Here is a 20,776-nt window from a genome sequence, read left to right as displayed (position 1 = left end):
AAATTACATCTTAGCACAGAAGAGAGCAAAAGCTGAAGTGCATAGTTATGAAAGATGGAAACACACGAAGAGAAAAGTTTCAGTTTACAATTCGGTGATTGGTCGTCAAGAGGCAGATGGTATTAATTTAACGTTACGTAAGATCGCATGATGGCATATGTTACGTAAGATCGCATGATTAATTTGAATGACGCAATGCAGATAATTTATTACGATTTTAGAATAGAGAGGAAGAATTAATGTTTATAGTTATATTATAATTCTGATTCATACATTTTTATCTTACATATATATAAGCTAGAATATTGTTTGTGATATCTGTAAGAATGTACATATACGTGCATATTAAAATATGTCAATGAAATTAAGGCAATATATCAAAAGTACACAAATCGAGGTATGTAATACCAGGAGAGTTTTTACATTAAAATCAAAAAAATAATTTGTTCTCATAGTAGTTTTGGGAAATTTGCACTTTCTTAGCAAATCCCCTGGCCGCTCAGAGTAACCCTCTGACATGTCGTCAGTCACTGTCGTCAGACCTTAAACATGTCATCAGTCACTTGAATACTCAGTAATATTTTCAAGTTTTATTATATCAAGGAAGTGTGTGTGTGTATTTAATTATGGCAAAGCACACTAGGGCTATCTGCCTAAGGGGAGGTATGCCTTCGTGAAAGACTTTCTAAAGGAAACTGGCTCGTATACATGTTACACATGGGGAAAACCACGAAAACACCCATGCAGCCAGTCCGTTTGTGGGATTCGAACCTCGTACCGAACTACCAATGTTCAGCAACTTTACCGCTCGGCCGCTGGTGGATTATATCAAGGAAGAAGCTGCTATACTTATGTCCAGAAATGTGATTCTTAAATAAGCAAGTATGATGTAGCACTTTCACCTAAAATGAGGTGTCCTTATTATACCACTCTCCTGTTTTCTTAATGACTGTGCATTTCATTTCCACTGCAAATATAGTTCACAACATTAGAACTAGTTGAGTATAAAATACGAACCTATACTGGTTCCGTTCAATTCTTGCACACCCATTTTTAACTAGCATTTTGAAACATTTGATTTGCATTAAATACAGTAAAAACTCACCTATTGAGAAATGGCATATACCAGATATGTAAAAATTCTGAACAGTTGAAAGAATAAAAATGCAAAATGCAGTAGAAAAGTCAAGTAACTGGAAGAAGAAATTTCCGATCTAAAACCATAAAAACGGCATTTTTTATTTCTTATGAAAAGTCTTGATTTAAAACTTATGCAAAATTTGGAGAAGAAAGAAAGGGGGGATAGCATTTCTGCTGCAAAAACTGTCATATTTTTGTAGGAAATCGCATAAAAAAAAAAAAAAATTTAACTAATTTATAAAATTTTACTGACCATGTAAATTGGTGAAGATCCTGCCTAAACTTGTGCCAACCATACTGGCAGACACAGACTGCTTCTATATAGTTAGATAATCAACAGATATATGTTTCAGATATAGCAAATGAAAAACTTAAAACTCATGATATTTTTTCATGTTGCATCTCAAATTCGCATATTCTTATCATTTATGTAACTTTCTTGATCCCAGGATCTTGTACTTTTGAAAATATTCAACTCCATGCTGTTCCATAGAAGGCAGGTCGCAAATTTCAATTATTATTTTATTTTATTATTATTATTATTTTTTTTTTTTTTTTTAAATGTGAGGAAAATAGCAGTTGACTTATATCCTTCTTTTTAAAGTCTAAACTGGCTTTTCAAGAATTAATCAGATTTACTGTCTTATATATTGAAAAAGAACCACATTTTTATTTAAAGTTTCCTTCCTGCAATAAACAAATACATAAATATTTTTGGTAGTACAGAAAATTCCACTTAATGGGATCACTGTTAATATTATCAAACTGGGCAACTCCTGTAATTTATATACAAAAATGTGAAGCAATTTGGTTCATATAATTAAACTATTATAAAGTATCATACGTGGGTTTATCTTCTTTAAATCTTGAAGCTGAGGCTGGAATCTGACAGTTGCAATCTAAAACAAATCCTAGCATGTTAACAAACTTTGCAAAAATGCTTATGCTGATATTGGTTAATTTTCTATAAATGCTGAGATGTAGGATCTCTCCGATTATTAAGACTAGGGGCAAAGAATAAGTCAAACATTTTCCAGAAACATAATCATTATTATCCCAGTTGATATAAATGAACTTGCAGATATTCCACTAGTAATGACTTTTTTCACTAATTAAAATGCTATGAAAGTATATATTTATGTTTCTACTTATATTAAATTTTAATTAATTCCATAACTATTTTGAAGGATAACTTTTCTCATCATTTACAGCTGTGGACAAACACAATCAAATTAAGCACGATTGAGAAAACAACTTTATATATATAATAAATATTACCTGGAAGAATTTTTCCATTGAATCTTCCTATGATGGTTTCACACATATCACGATTATCCATTCTGTTGGAATAGAAAGAAAGATTAATATTTTTGTTTTATGCTGGTAAAAAAAAAATTTTTTTGATGACAAATTTCAAGTACAGCTGAATTCCAGTACTCCATGCTCTCTTTTGAATGCAAAGAACATATTGGTCTGAAACAAAATTCAGCCAAGCAATTTTTTCTTTTACAAATATTCCCCCCCCCAAAAAAAAATTAAATAAAAATACCCTATAATTAAAACACATTTTGATTCAAGGATTTTTATTATTGTTATTATTATTGAAGTTATTTAAAAAATCATGCTCATGCATAGCACTTTTCTTTTTATAGTAAATACATATTGCGAATATCTGCAAATGTTTCTTTCACCATCTTCAAGTAAAATTAACTTCATATGTGATTAACACATGCAAGGATTTTATCTACAACGTTTCAAACATTGAACTCCAACAAACATGTTATAACTAAGCATGTTGTAACTATTTTGGTTACATTGTGTGCACTCAGCCTGCTCCTTTATATCAGCAATAAACAGGAAGAGATTTTTAACCTTTAAACACAGACAGAGTTCATAGCCACATTTTAGTTAAAAAAATAAGCACCTATAAGCACTTTTCAAGCACATTTTAAGGAAAAAATAAGCACCTGTCTAATTACATTATACACAACTGCATAACTTTAAAAGAAAAATTAGACTTGTAATTTAAAATATGAGCAATGCAATATTTATTAAAAGAATGAGCATTACCTCAACAATGGAAAACAATTAAGATTTTTTTTAAAAAATTCGAAATGACAGTTCAATTTACAGAATTAGTTTACAATGAGAGAAAAAAAAACTATGCAGAACTAAACTATATTACAAGATTTAATGATGATATTTCAGTTGAAAATATAGAAAATAAATAATAATAAGCCATATTAATTGTATTCGTTTGGCACCTAATAATAAATACAATTTATTTTTCCACTCATATTAATATTTAAATAATTTAACTTAAATCAAAATTCTGAACATTTTCTAAATTTTCATTGCATAACAGTTTTTCCTTAACATATATTCCAAGCAAAGTAATTTAAGTAAAAGAGAGGCACATTTCTAAAATCAGAAGACGGGAAATTGCTTCATTAGTCATCCTTTAACAGTAAAAGCTTAACTAACCTGCATACTCGGAAATTCCGGATAGTAACTGGAAAAAGAGGAGTGGGGGAGATTGCAGCCGTTCTTTAGATTTAAATTTAGGCTAAATAAATGATTTTGACATTTCGATATGTGCATCATATAAAAATAGACCAATGGAACTGAGAAATATTCTGCTTAGAAAGCACAGTAAAACTCTTTAAGTGTCCATAAACACATCTCAGACTGAACATCAAAATTAATTATCAATGCAAAATACCGCAAACATTATTGCGCAATACGTGCGGCGTAATTCGTGCGGTGTGATATTACGCAATCGGAATCAACACCTGCCGGTATTCGGAGAATAAAGAGCTAAATAAAGGAAAAGAAAAAAACTTTAATTTTCAACAGACCATTAAATTTCCGGAATAGAATCAATCTTCGTTTGGTTTGGGTAGACCACAAAAACTTTTAGTCCTATTAAATCCAGATTGGACAGTGACAAAAAAAAAGTCCGCTGCTTCAATATTAGAGATTTTGTGGAGAAACTCCCAACCTCCGTACTGTATAATGTATTGGCAAAGAAAATGAAATTATTTTGACTATTCGATTACTTTCCTTTTATTTAAGCCATTCCGAATATTATTCCTTAGAAAGCTAATCTGTGTAAAAACACACCCATTTTTGGAAGTTTATCTATACTTCAGTTACTGCAACTATATTATTATAAACATTCATACATATGCTCATAATATAAGCATAACGATCATAATAAACACGAATATGAACTGACCATGCAGAACGAGAATGCAAATTATTAAAATCTTGATAGAAATTCAAACGTGTGTAGTATTTCGGTCGGAGGGAAAAAATACTGAATGTACCGGAATTTTCTACCGTTTTCGCAATTCTTTGGCCAATAGAACGACATGCACCTGTCTGTACTCTCGCGCGCACCATAGGTTACGTTAATGCAGAGGAAGGGGGGAAAGGAATTTCTGGGAGTATGATTCACCATCTGACATTGCGTATAAGGAAGAAAAGTTGTTTATTTAGTTTCGGCTTTGGTACGGGGAAAAAATGGGCGTTCATTAAAAACAACGGATTAAAAAAAAAAAAGCACTAAAAGCAAAAAATAAGCACTAAAAACAAAAAAATAAGGGCTTTAAAGAAAAAGTAAGCACCTATAAGGGCCTTTATATTTTATTTTCAAATATAAGGACTTATATGCACTTGTAAGGACCGCTACGAACCCTGCACAGAGGTGGGGACTGTATGACCATACCAATATTTTAGAACTGTGAAACTGCTTATAAGGTATATAGTTATTCTTCTCCTTTTCAGTAATTTCAAGCTGACATAAAATATAACTATTCTTAAATTTTTATTAAATTCTATCAATTAGCATTTTTAAAAATAATTTTTAAAATTGGGCCACGGTCATATGGACCTCACCTCTGCGTTTACATTACCTTTTTATTTGTGTGTCGAACTTGTACAAGAACTTAACTACAGAAGTTTGACATATGTCAGTACTATGAAAAAAAAAATAAGAGAGGAATACCAGGTGAGTTTTGATCTTGAAACTTGGAAACCAGAAATAATAATGATTTACAATTTGACTAAAGAAGTCACAGATGCATTGGATGGTGGTGTGTATTTAATTATGGCAAAGTGCACTAGGGCTATATGCCTAAGAGGATGGATGCCTTTGTGGAGGACTTTCTAAGGGAAACTGGCTCCTATACACGTTACACATTACACATGGGGAAAACCACGAAAACACCCATGCAGCCAGCCCGTTCGTGGGATTCGAACCTCGGACCGAACTACCAGTGTTCAGCGACTTTACCGCTCGGCCGCTGGTGGGCCCAGATGCATTGGATAAAAAATGTTCTAAGCATTCTACAATCCGCAAGGCGATGGCCTATGGCTATATTCTTTAGGTTACTTGATGTAAATGGAATTAATGCACATATAATACATTAGTCATTAAAAGATAGTGCCAGATTGGAAAAAACTGATTTCTGGATGGAGTTGTCACCAGAATTAGTGAAACCACATATGGATCGAGGCTTGAAAAGCCAACTGTGATGCGAGAAATAAAAATTGCATTCAGAAAGTGCTAAGAGTTTCCAGCAGAATCTATTCTAGCTCAGATTTAACTGATATGCTTAAAAGGCATAAAACATGCTCTCTTTCTCCCCCTACACTCAGAAGAAAAACTGCCTATCCATGTTTCAGCTGCAAGAATCCGATATGTAATCATTGTGCCAAGATAATTTGCAAAACTTGCGTTGAAAATGCTTAAAATAATGTGCTACAGTTCTTTAATATTTTTTATATATCTTTCCCCCCCCCCATTATTTTATATAATCCAGATTCTGTAGATGGAGAATTTATTAAATAGTTTAGTTTATACAAATTTGCAAGTAAGTAGTGTTTATTTTATTTATTTGATGATGTGTTCTGTACTTTTTCATATATGAATTAAAAATTAATTTTTAATGCATTAGAGTTTTAAAAAGAATTAATTACTTCAACATAACAAGCAAAGTGTATTAATGCTTATATAATAACAATAGTACATTAAGGTATAGCAATAGTACATTATTAACATACATTTTCGCAGGACTAGTTTCGATGGTTTTACCGAACCATCATCCTCAGCTGCAAAATTGCAAATGAACGAGATAAGATATAATGATTAGATATGATAAGAAAGTCTGGACAGGAGATAAGCTACTGGCGCCATCTGTTGATGAAACCAGAGCTAAAACATAATTTCTTTAAAGGCTGAAGGCAAAGATGGATTGGAATTAGGGTCGTTAACTAGAACAGAAAGATTTTTTTGAACATGAAATGCCTGTAGAAAATCCAGTTCACCAATGGAAGATGTTTTTTCAATAATTTTGGGAGTAGAAAAATTGAAAGTTTGATTTTCAGACCAACAATGTTGGGCAACAGAAAACTTCTGTGTTTCCTTTTTTCTAACATATGCCTCATGTTTCTTCACACAAAATTTCAAGGCTCTCTTAGTTTGGCCTATGTAAATTAAGCCACACTGGCAAGGAATCCTGTAAGTACCACAGGAATTCATATCCGGAATGGGGTCGTTGAGTATGCAACTCGGAATTTTATTGATGGGAGAATAAATGACCTGAAAGTTAAATTTCTGCAAAATATATGCAACTTTATAGCTAAGTGATGGAAAGAAGGGAATGACAACAGCATTTTTATAATCTCCTAAAACAAGAGTGTGTCTTTTGCTGTGCTGAGATGAGAATTTTTTAACTGCTTGATTAATAATATTGGGTGAAAAGTCCCTGTCAATAGCTTTTGTTTTTAATAATTTAGTTCTCCATCAAGGGATAGTTTGGAGGAGTAAACTTGAAAAGGACGGAAAACATAGGAATAAAATGAAGCTAACTTTTGTTTAGTCGGATGACATGATTTCAAGTATCGTGGAAGGCAAACCGATGAAGGTTTACGGTAAACCATAGTAACTGGATGTGTTACGTGTGACCAGAATGTCGAGAAACGGAACAGAATTGCAAATCTGAAGTTCAAAAGTGAACTGAATAGCGGGATCAACGAAATTCATTGTCAAAAGAACTTTATTCAAATCATCTTTATTACCTTCAAACAGGGTAAAAGTATCATCTACATTGAGGAACCATACCGGGAAGTTTAAAGTATCAAGCAATTTTGATTCATAATGATGCATGTAGATCAGCCAGGATGGGACTGCGGGGGCTTCCCATGGCCAATCCCTCAGTTTGCTTGTAATATTTATTTTGGAGAACAAAATGAGTTTGTTTCAAACAGAGTTGAGTGAGAGAAATTAGCTCATCAATTTCGATGCAAGAGAAATGAAATTCACGAAGTCTGGTTTCTAGACATCTTAATGCACCCTCCACTGGAACATTCGTGAATAATGATTTTACATCAAAAGAAATCATGAATAAATTTCTAGGAGAAATGTTTTTAACATTTTTTACAAACTCTTCTGTATTCAATAAATTTTGATTAAATAATTCTCAAGCTTTCTTTTGTTTAACAATTTATGTGGAAAAAGTGCAGATTTAATGTAAAAATTAGAAAAATGTAGAAAAATCTGGGAAAGATGTATAACCTGTATAACTTTTGGTCCAAAGGTTGACAATTATAGGAATTGTACAGTACATCCGAAGAAGAAATATTGATTTCCATATATAAATCTTTTCTTCAAACCTATTTTAATTTTATTTACAAAAGTCTAGAAAGAAGACAAGAACCTTTTTTTTTTTTTTTTTTTTTTTATTTTATTTTATTTTAATAGATCCTGCAATTCAATTTTATTGTTAAATTTCTTTAAACAGGTATGAAACTGATGAAGAGAAAAGAATGAATAAAAAAAATTTTAGTATAACAACAATCCAGAAAATGTATAAAAGATTGCGTACCGTGCAAATCCGACACCTCTAGAATTCATTCCTTGATCTCTTAATATACGTGTTGAAATAACATTTCCATATGGAGTTAACATATCTTCTAATTCAGATTCTGTCATAAATGGAGGTAAATTGGCAATGTACAAATTTGTTGGATCTTGTTCTTGTTGCTAAGGTAAAAAAATAAATTAAAAACATATTTCATAATAAGAACATGCAATATTATAATGGTAAATATTGAACTCATGCACATTAAACTGAAAGTTTTAAAAATATACTGGATTATTTATAATTAACGTACAGCATAGTTTATTTGCATATGCTCCATTATAATATTAATAAGACAACACCCTAACCCTAGAGTGTTTTTTAAATTCTAGTTATTTATAGTTTCTATGTATAGCACTTGAATGATAATTTTTCATCAACTAGGATTGTTTAAATGGAAGTTCCCTCCATTTAAACAATCCTAGTTGACGGCTGCCCTAAGATAAGGAGGAAATGTAAACAGTTAAGATATTTTTTCGACACATTTTTATGATGCAATTGGTTGCATATCCAGCTACGTTGATCATTGCATCAAAAGAGTTCAAAGAAAAGGTTTGGTTTGGTTTATTTAATTATGGCAAAGCACACTATAGCTATCTGCCTAAGGGGAGGGATGCCTTCGTGGAGGACTTTCTAAGGGAAACTGGCTCATATACACATTACACATATGGAAAACCACGAAAACGCCCATGCAGCCAGCCCGTTCGTAGAATTCGAACCTCGGATCGAACTACCAGTGTTCAGCGACTTTACCGCTCAGCCGCTGGTGGGCCCATAGAAAAAGGCATTACACATTAATTAAACATATTTCATATATTATGGTCATTTAGAAAGCCCACACTTGACTCTAGACAAGGACACAGTGTATTTTCCAACTACTTCGGCCTCTTGAACTATTGATGTTCTCTCTCTATATATATACTAGCCAAAAAATGGTGGATGGTAAGTTATCATTGTATTTGGATAGCTCTAATCATGTCTTGTTTTTCTTCCAATCATCAAAGGAATTAATGTGAGGAAATAAAGGCACTCCTTCCATGTGCTGTTATGGTGTAACTGATACAGCACAGAGATAAAATACCTGGCTTCAGGTTATAGCCTTATCTATTCTTAATTATTTTTTTGCTTCGAAATTCCTAGGAATTTTTATAACTTTTCTCCTAAAATTAGCATTGATTGTTCAATTCACATTATAATACACACAATTTCTTATAAGTATGGCATTAATTTTCTGATACAAAAGCATTAGTACACACTAATGTCATTTGACTGATACAAATAAATGAGTTATATCAAAAACCGTTAATCAAATACCCTACAACTTTTTAAAATTGTTATATATATTTATATAATATGTACAAAAAAAATTCCTGAAAGTTGCAAAGAACTATTAGTTATAGTTTTTACAAAAACTTGCACTATTACAGAATCCTCAATATATAAATAAATCAGAAGTCACTAAATTAGTGTAAATATATATATATATATCTAACAATATTTAAAATTTAAAAAAAATCTTGCACTCTGAACATCATAACTGCTTTAATAAGATCATGATTTATGTTATCACGCCATATATATTACTTTGCTATTTTTCTATAATGATCTAAGTATATTTTAATGAATGGAAGTTTACCCCCCCCCCCAAAAAAAGGAAGCGCAAAAAATAAGCCATAATATAAATCCAGCAAGTAACAGAAAGACAGTTTAATAGATTTTTTTAAAGTATGTCTATTTAGGAATTCATACATAATTACTTCTTCATATTTGGTGGGTTACTTACTGCCCTGACAATAAACAATTTGCATACAATGCACAAGATATAAAAGTTCAACAAAATTTTATCTTTTTGTCCATGCCATAAAAGATTGAATACTATGGACAACAGAATAGAACTTAACACTTAGGCAACTAGCCTTTCAATATTATAATAAAAATCAAATTTATCTCAAAGTAGATACCACGGCTTACCACTCAGCTAATTACTATAAAGACACTTACTAAACTAAACGACAATCATTGTAACCTCCATCAAATAACGTTCTCTTCCCAAACAAATGGCACAAACTCACAATCAGCATGGCAGACTTTTACTTCATCAGGCATGAGCACAGTTAAACTAACTACAGTCAAAAGTCGTTAATTCGGACATCCATAATCCGAAATGATCTATAATCCGGACCTCAAACCTACAAACTTTCTACGCATGCATCGCGTTGACCTCCACGGCTGCGCATATGCGTGTGCGCATGCGTGTTTAATGTATAACAGACGGTATAAGCTAAAATTATCTAATTATCTATTTCAGTTAATGTTGCAGATTGCGTTATTCCTTAATCTTCAAATTGGATCCAGATTATCATTTTTTGCAGACTGTTTTTGCAGACAGAGCAATTTTATAAAAGTAAGCTTGAACTTGATTATGTCAAATAAAATTTCCGATGCTGGAGCTCCCAAAGGATCTACAAAACGAAAGTATGTTTCGATGCCCATCAAACAAAAAGTAGAATTCCTGCAAAAAATGGATAAAGGCATATCCTTTGTTTCTCTAACCATTCCGAAATCTGTTTTAAATTTCACGCTGCTCTGCTGCGCGGGAGGGGGGGGACGCCGCTGCGCGCAATGAATTGGAAGTTGATCTGTCAGCACTATCCTTATCTTTAGGGAAGATGTTTTTATTTTATTTGGCTTATAATTCCTTACTAAATGTAGTATTTCATCTCGATGTACTCCATCTTTGATATGATTTAAATCAAATTCCTCATCATTATAATTAGCTTTCGATAGTGAAGAAAGTGACACATAGGTTATTGAACACGAAAAAATTTCGATTGACAAATTAGTCGGTACTCTCGACACAGCAATTATAATACTTGAACAGCGGAACTTTGTAACTGAACACGAAATTATGTCTGTTTATAGAATTAAACAGAAAGTATTATCACATAAAACGAAGCAACTTAAACAACTTACATTGAAAGAAATGTTTAATAAAGTAAACAAATATTAAGCTTTTTTTTTGTAAATTTTGATACCCTTTAGATCATAATTGTTCTTTATTTCATAAATTACGGTTTCATATTTTTAATTTTATAATTTCTGCATGCCATTTTACCAGATTTAAACTGATGATCTATAATACGGAAAAATCGCTAATCCGTAATTGCCGAAGTCCCGACGGGTCCGGATTAACGACTTTTGACTGTATTACATTTTCTTGAATATTTTCCATTTTCTCCAACATATTACATATTTTTTACCTGCACTCTAAATGATTATGCCTTTTTGATAAAGCTTACTAAAAATATCATATAGATATCAATAAATATATGAAGTAAATATGAAGCATTCTTTCACACTCTCAATTTCAACACAATTCATTATTGATATTCCATTTTTGAAAGCCACTATGTAGAAAACACACCTTTTCTACACGTTTTGTGCAAAGACCACACACACACAAACAAAAGAGATTGAACAGTGTTTACACTCAATAACCCTTTTGCAAACTAAAAATTTTTAAATTATAGAATTTTATAATAAAACCTTAATCCAAGCAAGCTCAATTAATATTAAAAAAAAAGTAATGAAGTTAAATATTTTCCTTAACAAAATTAGAAATATTATTTATCAAAATAAATATTCCGTTACCTCGGTAACAAAATATTATTAGAGAATAACGCAAACAATTTCATGAACAGCTGAACCAAAGTAAAAATTTGAATCCTGATTCTGGTAATATTATGACAAAGAATAAGGATTCAGAAAATGGAATTTAAAAAAATATTCTGGAGAAAGGGTTACAGGTCACCAATTACACTATGAGTAAAGGATGATAATAGAATTAAACCATGGAAGAGGGAAACATATATTCTTGCTCACAAAAAAATTTAAAGCTAATCAATCATTGTAAATAATTATACCGAGATCGTTAATTTTATGGACAATTCAATTCTCCAGTAATCTGACAGCCAAGTTACAAAAACATAAGCAAATAAACAAGTACAAATGAGGCAAGGCAAACAATTTAGTGTAAAATGTAATGCAGATCAAATATACTGCAATTTAAATAACTAAGGGGGGGGAATCAAAATGCAGTATTTAACTGAACGTGTAGACTCATTAGTGCTTTTTTGAAGCAAATGATGCGAGAAATATGAAGTGCTCTCGCCCGGACTCAAACTCTGGACCTCTCAAATTTGAGTTTGCTTCCAATTACACCAAAAAGGTATGCAGAAAAGAAAAGAAAAATACCTTATAAATTTAAACCCCTATGTTAAGTTAACACTAGAAAGACTGAAACTTAGTATATTACTTATATTGCCTCAAAGCAGTCAAAATGACTGACTGCATTGTAAAAGAATAACTAATGCGTCAAGAAATTTGTTTAAAATATTTTATTTATTTTTTTCTATTATTTACAGTTATATAACAAGCTATTAGTAAATATTAACAATTTCACTTGGAAAAAATAATTTATGCATTATTATTTTTACATTTTTTGCACAACATTAATATGAAAATCTGAAAAAAAAATTCTCATTTTCATATACTTTTGTGATTCTATCAATCATATAAGAATGCTCACAGATGACATCAAATTAAAAAATAAATAAACGCATTGATATGCTTCTCTTCCACTTACAAACAATAGTGTGTATTGCCAATTTTTTCATCAATATAATTTAATTCAAAATTGGCTTTTCAAGGTTGTTAATAATTTTTTAGCAGTTCCAAGAACAATTACAAAACGGTATTCTTTATTTTTTTTTTAAAGGATTTTCCCACTTTTTAAAGAAACATGGACACCTGTACTTATTTTATGCACAAAAAACACTTTCTTATGAAACACAATAAATTAAGAAAAATAAATTTTAATGAGGGATTAAATTACCCGTGTATAACATACTTTAGCCATTTGAGCTTGAACACCTTGATTTGCTAATGCTTTGACAGCTGCTTCAGCTGCAATTGGAGATTCAAAGTCAACAAAGCCATAGCCTAAAGATGATAATGAAAATGACAGTTAAGGAATTGTCAGGTGCTAACATATTGCAAGCTTTAACATATGAAATAAATGTACACTAAATATTTTGTAACTATATATCTAATTACTAAACAAGGAATTAGGTAGGAAACTTTTAAAGTGTATAACTAAAAAAAAATATGGTGACATTTTTTGTTTCTTAATATAAAACCAATATTTTCATACTACTTGCATGTAAAAGTTCTGGTAGGAATAAAATTTTTTTTACTAGATTACATACAAGAAAAAATAATATTTAAATGCTACAAAGATGATGATTGTAAATGATTACATTATGAACATTCTATGTTTGAGATAATGGCACACTGCTAAAAGGAATGCAACCTTCAAAACAGTAAATACTTCTTGATACAACATGCAGTAATTTATTCAAGATACAGAATTTCTTTCGAGAAAAAGCATAATAAAAACTCAAATAAATTTTTAAAAAAACTGAACCATACATGTAAGGTTCCGTAAATATCTAATTCATTTAACTGCACTATTATTTTTTTTGCACTGTTCTGATAATGAGTATAGTTTTATTTATTTGCTCAATTTTACTTTTTCATTTAGGGTAAAACAGTTTCAGGATTTATTCTGTGTATTTGTAGCCATATGATTTGCATGCAAATGCTTAACTCAAAATCCTACAGCATTTGAACTCTTAAAATAGCTTAATTAAAATGTGATATATGGGTGAAAATGATTCTGATGGAGCTTGGTCATTTTTCACCAACATGGCAACTTTCTGGAAATTTTTAAGAACACTACAACTTGTTTAATTTGGAAATGATGCTCAAAGTATATATTGAAAACAATTTACCTAATTTCCTTGCACAGTTTCAATTAAAGGGAATATTTAAACTTGTACATTTATTATTCAGAATTTTTAATGTGCATGTTTAGATTAACATATTGTAAAACTATTTTACTTAAAAGTCTCATTCAACCCAAATTTTAATTTGATGTTTGTATCGAAATAAAAAAAAATATGTTTTCGAATATAAAATACAACTGTCCCCCCATTTTGCAAAATCTTTTCCCTTTTCAAGAAGATGGACCCATGTCTGATTAATCACTCAGATAATCGAAATCAATAGAATTTTATTCAAATTGTATATATCACACTCTTAAGATAAATTTTAAACTAGCACGTTTCTCTTTCAATTTCATAAAATACTGCTTTTTCTATCTATCAGAAGATGCAAAGAGATAACTCTGCGCCACACATTTGAAAATATAAGGGAAAATTGTAAGAAATTTTTCCTCATAACATTATTTATTATTAACAATTTTTTTATGAATCACTTAACGAAACAGCTAGAAATTTTCCGATTCATTAGATAAAAATTATAAGGAATATTTTTCTAAGTATTAGAGCAATTTTTAAATTTAGGCTATAATCTTCCAATTCTTGGCACTTATTACTAAAACAATGAATAGCAATACCTTTGAAAACATAATTTAGAACTAAAAAACTTACCTTTGCACTTATTGGTTTGTTTATCTAATATTGCTTTAGTAGATATTATATTCCCATATCTGTAAAATAAATTAAATATGTGTAATAATACATAAAATAAACATCATAGTTATAAAATAATGAAAACAGAAAGCATAACCATAAAACATTCTCAAATTTACACTTACGGTGCACATAAATTATATAAGTCTTTATCAGTTGTATTCTGTGTCAGGCCACGAATGTATAAATTAGTTTTACTGAGCTGTTCTGAGTGAGAAGAACTAGAAGAATTAGTAGCAGACCCAGTGCCAGCTGAGCCTGAGACAGAATGAGAGCTCATATTTGGAGTGTTACTAGAAGGATGAACAGGTGGTGATGTGGTAGGTCCTCGTGGTGGCATACTCTGGAAAAAAGAAAACTAAAATTAATTTTAAAATTTAAAATAAATTAATACACACTCTCACACACAAAAGATGGGTGATTATAGCTTTAAGACCCTATTCATCTGTATTTAATCAAAATTTTTAAATTAACAAAAACTAATTTTTTTAAAATTATTAACAATTAAAATTTTTATATTAAAGAATTAAAAGTTTATGAAAACTGTATGTGGCATACAGATTCTTCATATTTACAAACATATAAAACTTCTGTTTCTCATAGTAGGCAAAAATACATTCCATTCTTTTTCTGGTTGTTGTGCCAGATAATAAAATGTGCTTGTGTGAATCAGTTTCTTTGAGAATCTTATTCTCAGCTTAAATTAGATTTAGTATTTCTTTGATTTCAAAGTCATTTACGCTTTTTTTAATAATTATTTTAGAATAAGATTTTATAGTTTTAACATTGTTTTGATTACAAAATTCTAAAAAACCATTAAGCATGAGTTCATATGATAAGAACTCAGGAATTACAAAATATACTTATCTTCAGTTTTTAAATTAAGTTCTCTTCTTGTAGCAATGACTTGTCGACTGGCTTATATTACAGCTATAAAATTCCTAATTTCTGTGAGGGAAAAAACGGCATTAGCTCTTCCAAGCACCATTTCTTAAGTTTCCTTAATAGCCACGCAAACAGTATAGTGGTTAGGGAAGCTTACACTGGTACCGGAGGGCCCAGGTTCGAATCTCAGAGAAGGCATGGTTATAACTGTCCGTCCCTTCATAGGATGCAAATGTAGCCACCTATTAGGTGCCTCTCGAATAAAATAGCCACCATTTCCGGCCTTAGGAGTGGCTAACGCTGAATAAGTAAATGCCCAGCAACGGATTAAAAAAGAAAAGATTGCTTCCGTAAATTTAATTTCACAATCCCCTGGATCGTGGTTGCATACAAGAAGTCTTTCAAAAGGCCTTTTCCATTTATTTCCCATTTCCATTCTTCCCATAGCTGTGACAATTAGCAAATGAATGTTGGGTACACAACAAACCTTGATCACTCCTCTATTCATTATTGAAGCAGGCATGTATTACTGATTATAGAGACGTTACCTCTTGAGTCAGCATCCCATTATTCTAATTCATCTAAATAATTAACATCACCTTCAAAGGCAGGTTTTAAAATTGGTATTAAAGCTCAGCTTATGGGGGGGGGACTTTTAAACACAGATATAGATCACCAAAAATAAGAGAAAAAATTCAAGAGGTATATGAAATTATCCATTGTGGAAGGGGAATTCTGTTGGAATTTTGTTTATATATGAAAATTAAGATTTTGAGCATAAGGCCAAATTTGTTTGCTGAATTACATTTACATGAATTTCTTATATTTTTATATCTAATTAAATTTCAAGGTCTAGATAAAAAAAAACGATAGATTGGTTTTTATTTTATATACAAAAACTCTGCAGAAAACTTTATTCCCTTCTTTTTTCCATGATAAAGAGGGTACGTCCAGTATCTGATGATACCTCTACTCAATTATGCAGCAGGAAAACTAATATACAATGATTTCAAACAGGCTAACCATTTTTCAGTTTTCAAAAACCAGCTTCACTTATATACATTTTTTGATAAGCCTTGTGATAAATGTTCATTGCATTAGGTTTCTTTCCTTGGCTGCCATTTTCTTTGCACACAGTATGGCAGCTAAGCACAAAACTTAACTGATAGGGGATAAGACTGTTAATAATGGTGCATCATTATAATTCATTCATAAAAAGATATCTGTAATTGTATCTATTTTGAATGAATTTCAGTCACAATAGCAAATTTAAATTCCGCTTCAATTTCCTTGTTAATGGTACTATTGAAGATTAATAATATACAAATTTTAATGAAAACAATCATAAAAATTATATACTTGAGTTACGAGAGTTAATTGTGTTTGCATTCTAGCTTGGGGAAGGGGGGGGTCTGCTCTTAAGCTTCAATGGAAGTAAAAATCGCATACCTTTATTTTTTAATACTGCATTTGTTAATAGTTAGGGTTGGTAGGAAGGATCTTATTGTCCTCAAGCTTTTTATACGTGTTTGCAGTGACATTCAACAAACAACCAGAAATGTGGGCTTAACAATAAACAGCTCTCCCGTTTTTAAGCCTCACCCCCCCCCCTCAGTTTCTCATTAACTAAAAAAGTTAATGCTTTTGTAAGAATACTTATACAGTTAGATTGTGATAACACAGGATTTTTAATTTAATTTTTTCTAGATTTATTTTTATATTTTTTAATATTAATGTTTGCAAAAAATTTTTAATATAACAAAGCAGCTTGACACTCAACTTTACCTACATAAGCGCCATCTATATAATTAATTTGAAGAACACACTTACTTCTCTTTAAAAACACTTTTGCAGACCCCAACACTCATATAGTAGGTAAGTTAGAATTAAAATTTACTATTTACTTGCTTTAAGTATTTTTTTAAATTTTTTATGTAGTATTTAAGTATTTTCTAAATATGAAATTATATTTTTAAGTATATATTTGTTTTTTAAAAATTGTAAATTAGTTCTTTTTGTTTCTTAATGGTTTATATGGATTATGTCTAGTTCTTTTTTAGTTTCTTTTTATTGATATGCATAATCGTGTCGGGGAGGTTTCTGTAGACAAGGGTTTCTAAAATACATTGGTTTCTAGATTATTTTTTATTTTTTATAAAAAATTAATTTTTTAAAAAAAAAGTTTAATTTAATACTTGACTTTACTTGCTTGTTTCTCAAAAGACTTCATTAGTATTTTCCTTTTAGAACTCTAATTCTTAAATGCTAATTTCTAAGGGTTTCACTTTATTGGTATTTCTTTTTGGACATTCTTCACTTTTTACTTTTGGTTTTGACTTTTACACTTGCCTTCATAAGAATATTTAATAAAATTTGTATTTAAATTAAATTTAATTAAATTCAATTTATTCTTATGAAACAATAAATTACGTAATAAATATAGTTCAATGAAGTATCACGAAATTTCATTTAATCCATCGGAAGTGCTTTTTAAATTGAGTTATTCCTCTCTGAATAAAATTTGGTTAACTTCCGTGATTAGTTATTTATCTTCTGCCGCCCCCCCCCAAAAAAAAACAAATTCAAGATATCGTCGTTCTTAAACGAATAAGCGGATGAATACTGCCGCATTTAAAAACCCACAGATTGTGAAAAGTTTACGGATCATAAATATATGATATGAGGAGGGGAATGGAATCGTGACGTAAGAAATAACAGGTGGCGCTTTCTCGACTAGTAATCCGACATTCCAGGCGTGCCGTTCGTTGGACCGTAATTCTACATTCTTGGATTTGAATGGTATGTATGGTAAATACCAAAAACCATGTATCCATAATCATAAAATAAACATTACAAGCTTCAGCACTTGCATTAATATAGAATGCGAGGAAACTACCTGAGATACTTTTAAATCATCTACGCAAAAGAAGTCGAAAATTTTTTCAAAGCGGTCAAATTGTATTTATTACAAATACAATTACAAAATCACAGTAAGACGGGAAAACAATTCTTTAATTTCCGGGATAGGAATATTTTAATAGCAGATTATCAATGTTGCTCAAGCCTACTGAGCGTTCTGAGCTATAAAAGCGGTTTTGGAGCTCAAGGGTACTGAGCTAAAGGCGGCGTTCAGGTTACCAAAATAATAATTAAAAAAATCTGATGTGTACACCACGACTTCCTTGTACGGAATATTAAATCATACACATTTTTCTTGCATTTCATTTAAACTTGATTGAATTAAATCTTTGTCGATAGCGCATAATCCACAATAGAATAAATGCGCTCTTTAAAATTTATTATATTTCTTTACCATAGTGACACTCCGGCGCTAGGTTCACTTAACAGCGTTATATTTCGTTCATATTATAACTCAGAATGCACAAAATTTATATCATTTGAAGAATTATCTAATCGTTGTCACATGTTCTATTCAAATACTATAATAAATCTAGAATGATGTATAAAAGAAATTAAGCAAAAAAAAAAAAAAGTATTTCTCATTCAATTAATTCAGTTCTCACTTCGCAACAAGGGAAAAATACATAAAACCTCAAAATATCTGAATTAAAAATTAAGAGGTAAATCTCAAACACTTCTTTCCTCCAAAAAAATTCCCAAAAGGATTAAGCTTCATTTAATTTGCATTGTTGTTGGTCTTAGTCTCTCTAGATTGGCAATAAATCTACTATTCTGCTGTTTCAAATGTTATCATCATTAAATTCACTTTATCATCACTAAATTCGTATATCACGTGACAGTCTACTTCCCTTTGAGTCACGGAGTTATATTCCGTGCTTTGAGTATTCAGATATAGGTACGTTCGCCTCGGACGAAAGCAGAAAAATTTCTGGGACTTGTATATATTATTTTGCATTTTTACTGTACGATACTGTGTTAAATCTACGATAATGTGTAAAAGATATGCCACTTCGGAAAGATATGCCAAAATTATTAGTTGCTATTATTGCTTATATAATGAAGACTTCATCTGTGGCCGATATGGCGTCACCCCTAATAAACTTCTTCACTACTGAAGACTTTGCACTTTTATTACAAGTGTACACGACTTTTCCATTTTTATGGAATTTTACGAACTTTTACAGGTCTTTAGGCGATTGATAAATACGTAAAGGCCTTCGGGTCGAACACCACTTAACGAATGATGATCTCCGATTCAAATGTAAACAAATAGTATGTCCGCCATGTTATTTAAAACTTAAGGCGTAACCGCACTTGAACAGCTTTTACATTGTTGATAATTGTACAAATATTACTTGCAGATTTACTAAAGGCATAAAAACCTTTAACCGGAAGATAAGAACAACATAATTCATTCATTTTTAAAGCAAAAAATGCACAATTTACAAACATATAAGAGTAAAGAAACCGAGATCACTGAGCCGGGTAACAAAAAGGATATATATATATTTATATACGTTTGGTGCGGCCGATTGCAACCAAAATACGAGGTGCACATCTACCAAGATCAGTAAAATACTTTCTTATTCTTAGAAACCTTGCACATCTACGTGTTATAGCAGTCCTATATACAAAATTTCAACGTTCTGAGGCTAGTCGTTTTTGAGTTATGCGAGATACGTTCGTACAGACGCCACGAAAAATTCTCTTCAGAATCCATTTTAATGCAGTTTTATAATTTTTTTGGGGGGAAAAGAGTCTTTTGTTCTGTCTTTACGTACAGATGTTGCGCTAAAACATCTTAAATTGCATTCGATAGCGGTGAAAATGGATATTTTCGTTGAAATATGCTGTCTGAAACTATTCGCGATTACAATACTTCCTTTTTACTTCGTTCAGGGGCGTAGCTAGAGGGGGGCAAGGGGGGACATCTGTCTCCGGGCGCAGAATCCAAGGGGCGCCAAATTGATGTTACGACATTTTAGAATTAAATGTTTTCCATCCTTGGCAAGCAAAATTCGTTAAAGTTTTAAAAAATAGGAAATCGATCATAAAACAAATTTCAAATTTCAAATTTGGTCTTCCACATGCTCATATTCGTAGGAGGATTACGTTATTCAAAATTCGATGACTCTATGTACCGTTATTTTATGACAATGTGAGAAATATACATACATTTACGCAGATTTTCATTATTTAATTTCTTCAAATATAATGCAGGACTCTAACATTTTATGGCAACAGTTTGAAAAGTGAACCGACATTTATCCGTCCGACGCAAAATGCCAAAACGAAACTAATAGTCCTTCGGGATTCAAATCCCTTTGGACTAAAAATCTGAAATTTTTC

General features: G+C 31.0%; 1 protein-coding gene across 4 annotated transcripts in view; it reads right to left on the bottom strand.

Annotated features, from left to right (window-relative positions):
• shep (RNA binding motif single stranded interacting protein alan shepard) overlaps window positions 1-20,776 on the bottom strand; it is a 220,221-nt gene that overhangs the window by 31,864 nt on the left and 167,581 nt on the right. For 3 of the 4 annotated variants that reach the window (XM_085812706.1, XM_085812708.1, XM_085812709.1), the window contains 5 exons: window positions 14,746-14,963; window positions 14,579-14,637; window positions 12,961-13,067; window positions 8,031-8,188; window positions 2,419-2,480 (listed from right to left, as the gene is read on the bottom strand). In XM_085812706.1, the coding sequence (XP_085668832.1) occupies window positions 2,419-2,480; window positions 8,031-8,188; window positions 12,961-13,067; window positions 14,579-14,637; window positions 14,746-14,963 (604 nt within the window). The remainder of the gene's footprint in view (window positions 1-2,418; window positions 2,481-8,030; window positions 8,189-12,960; window positions 13,068-14,578; window positions 14,638-14,745; window positions 14,964-20,776) is intronic. The other variant, XM_085812707.1, reaches the window with a different exon arrangement.

This window comes from Stegodyphus dumicola, chromosome 3 (genome assembly GCF_044657685.1).
Source record: "Stegodyphus dumicola isolate Sdum_Otavi_A_Nest chromosome 3, ASM4465768v1".
Taxonomy (NCBI): domain Eukaryota; kingdom Metazoa; phylum Arthropoda; class Arachnida; order Araneae; family Eresidae; genus Stegodyphus; species Stegodyphus dumicola.
This window is presented reverse-complemented; position numbering and strand designations above follow the sequence as displayed.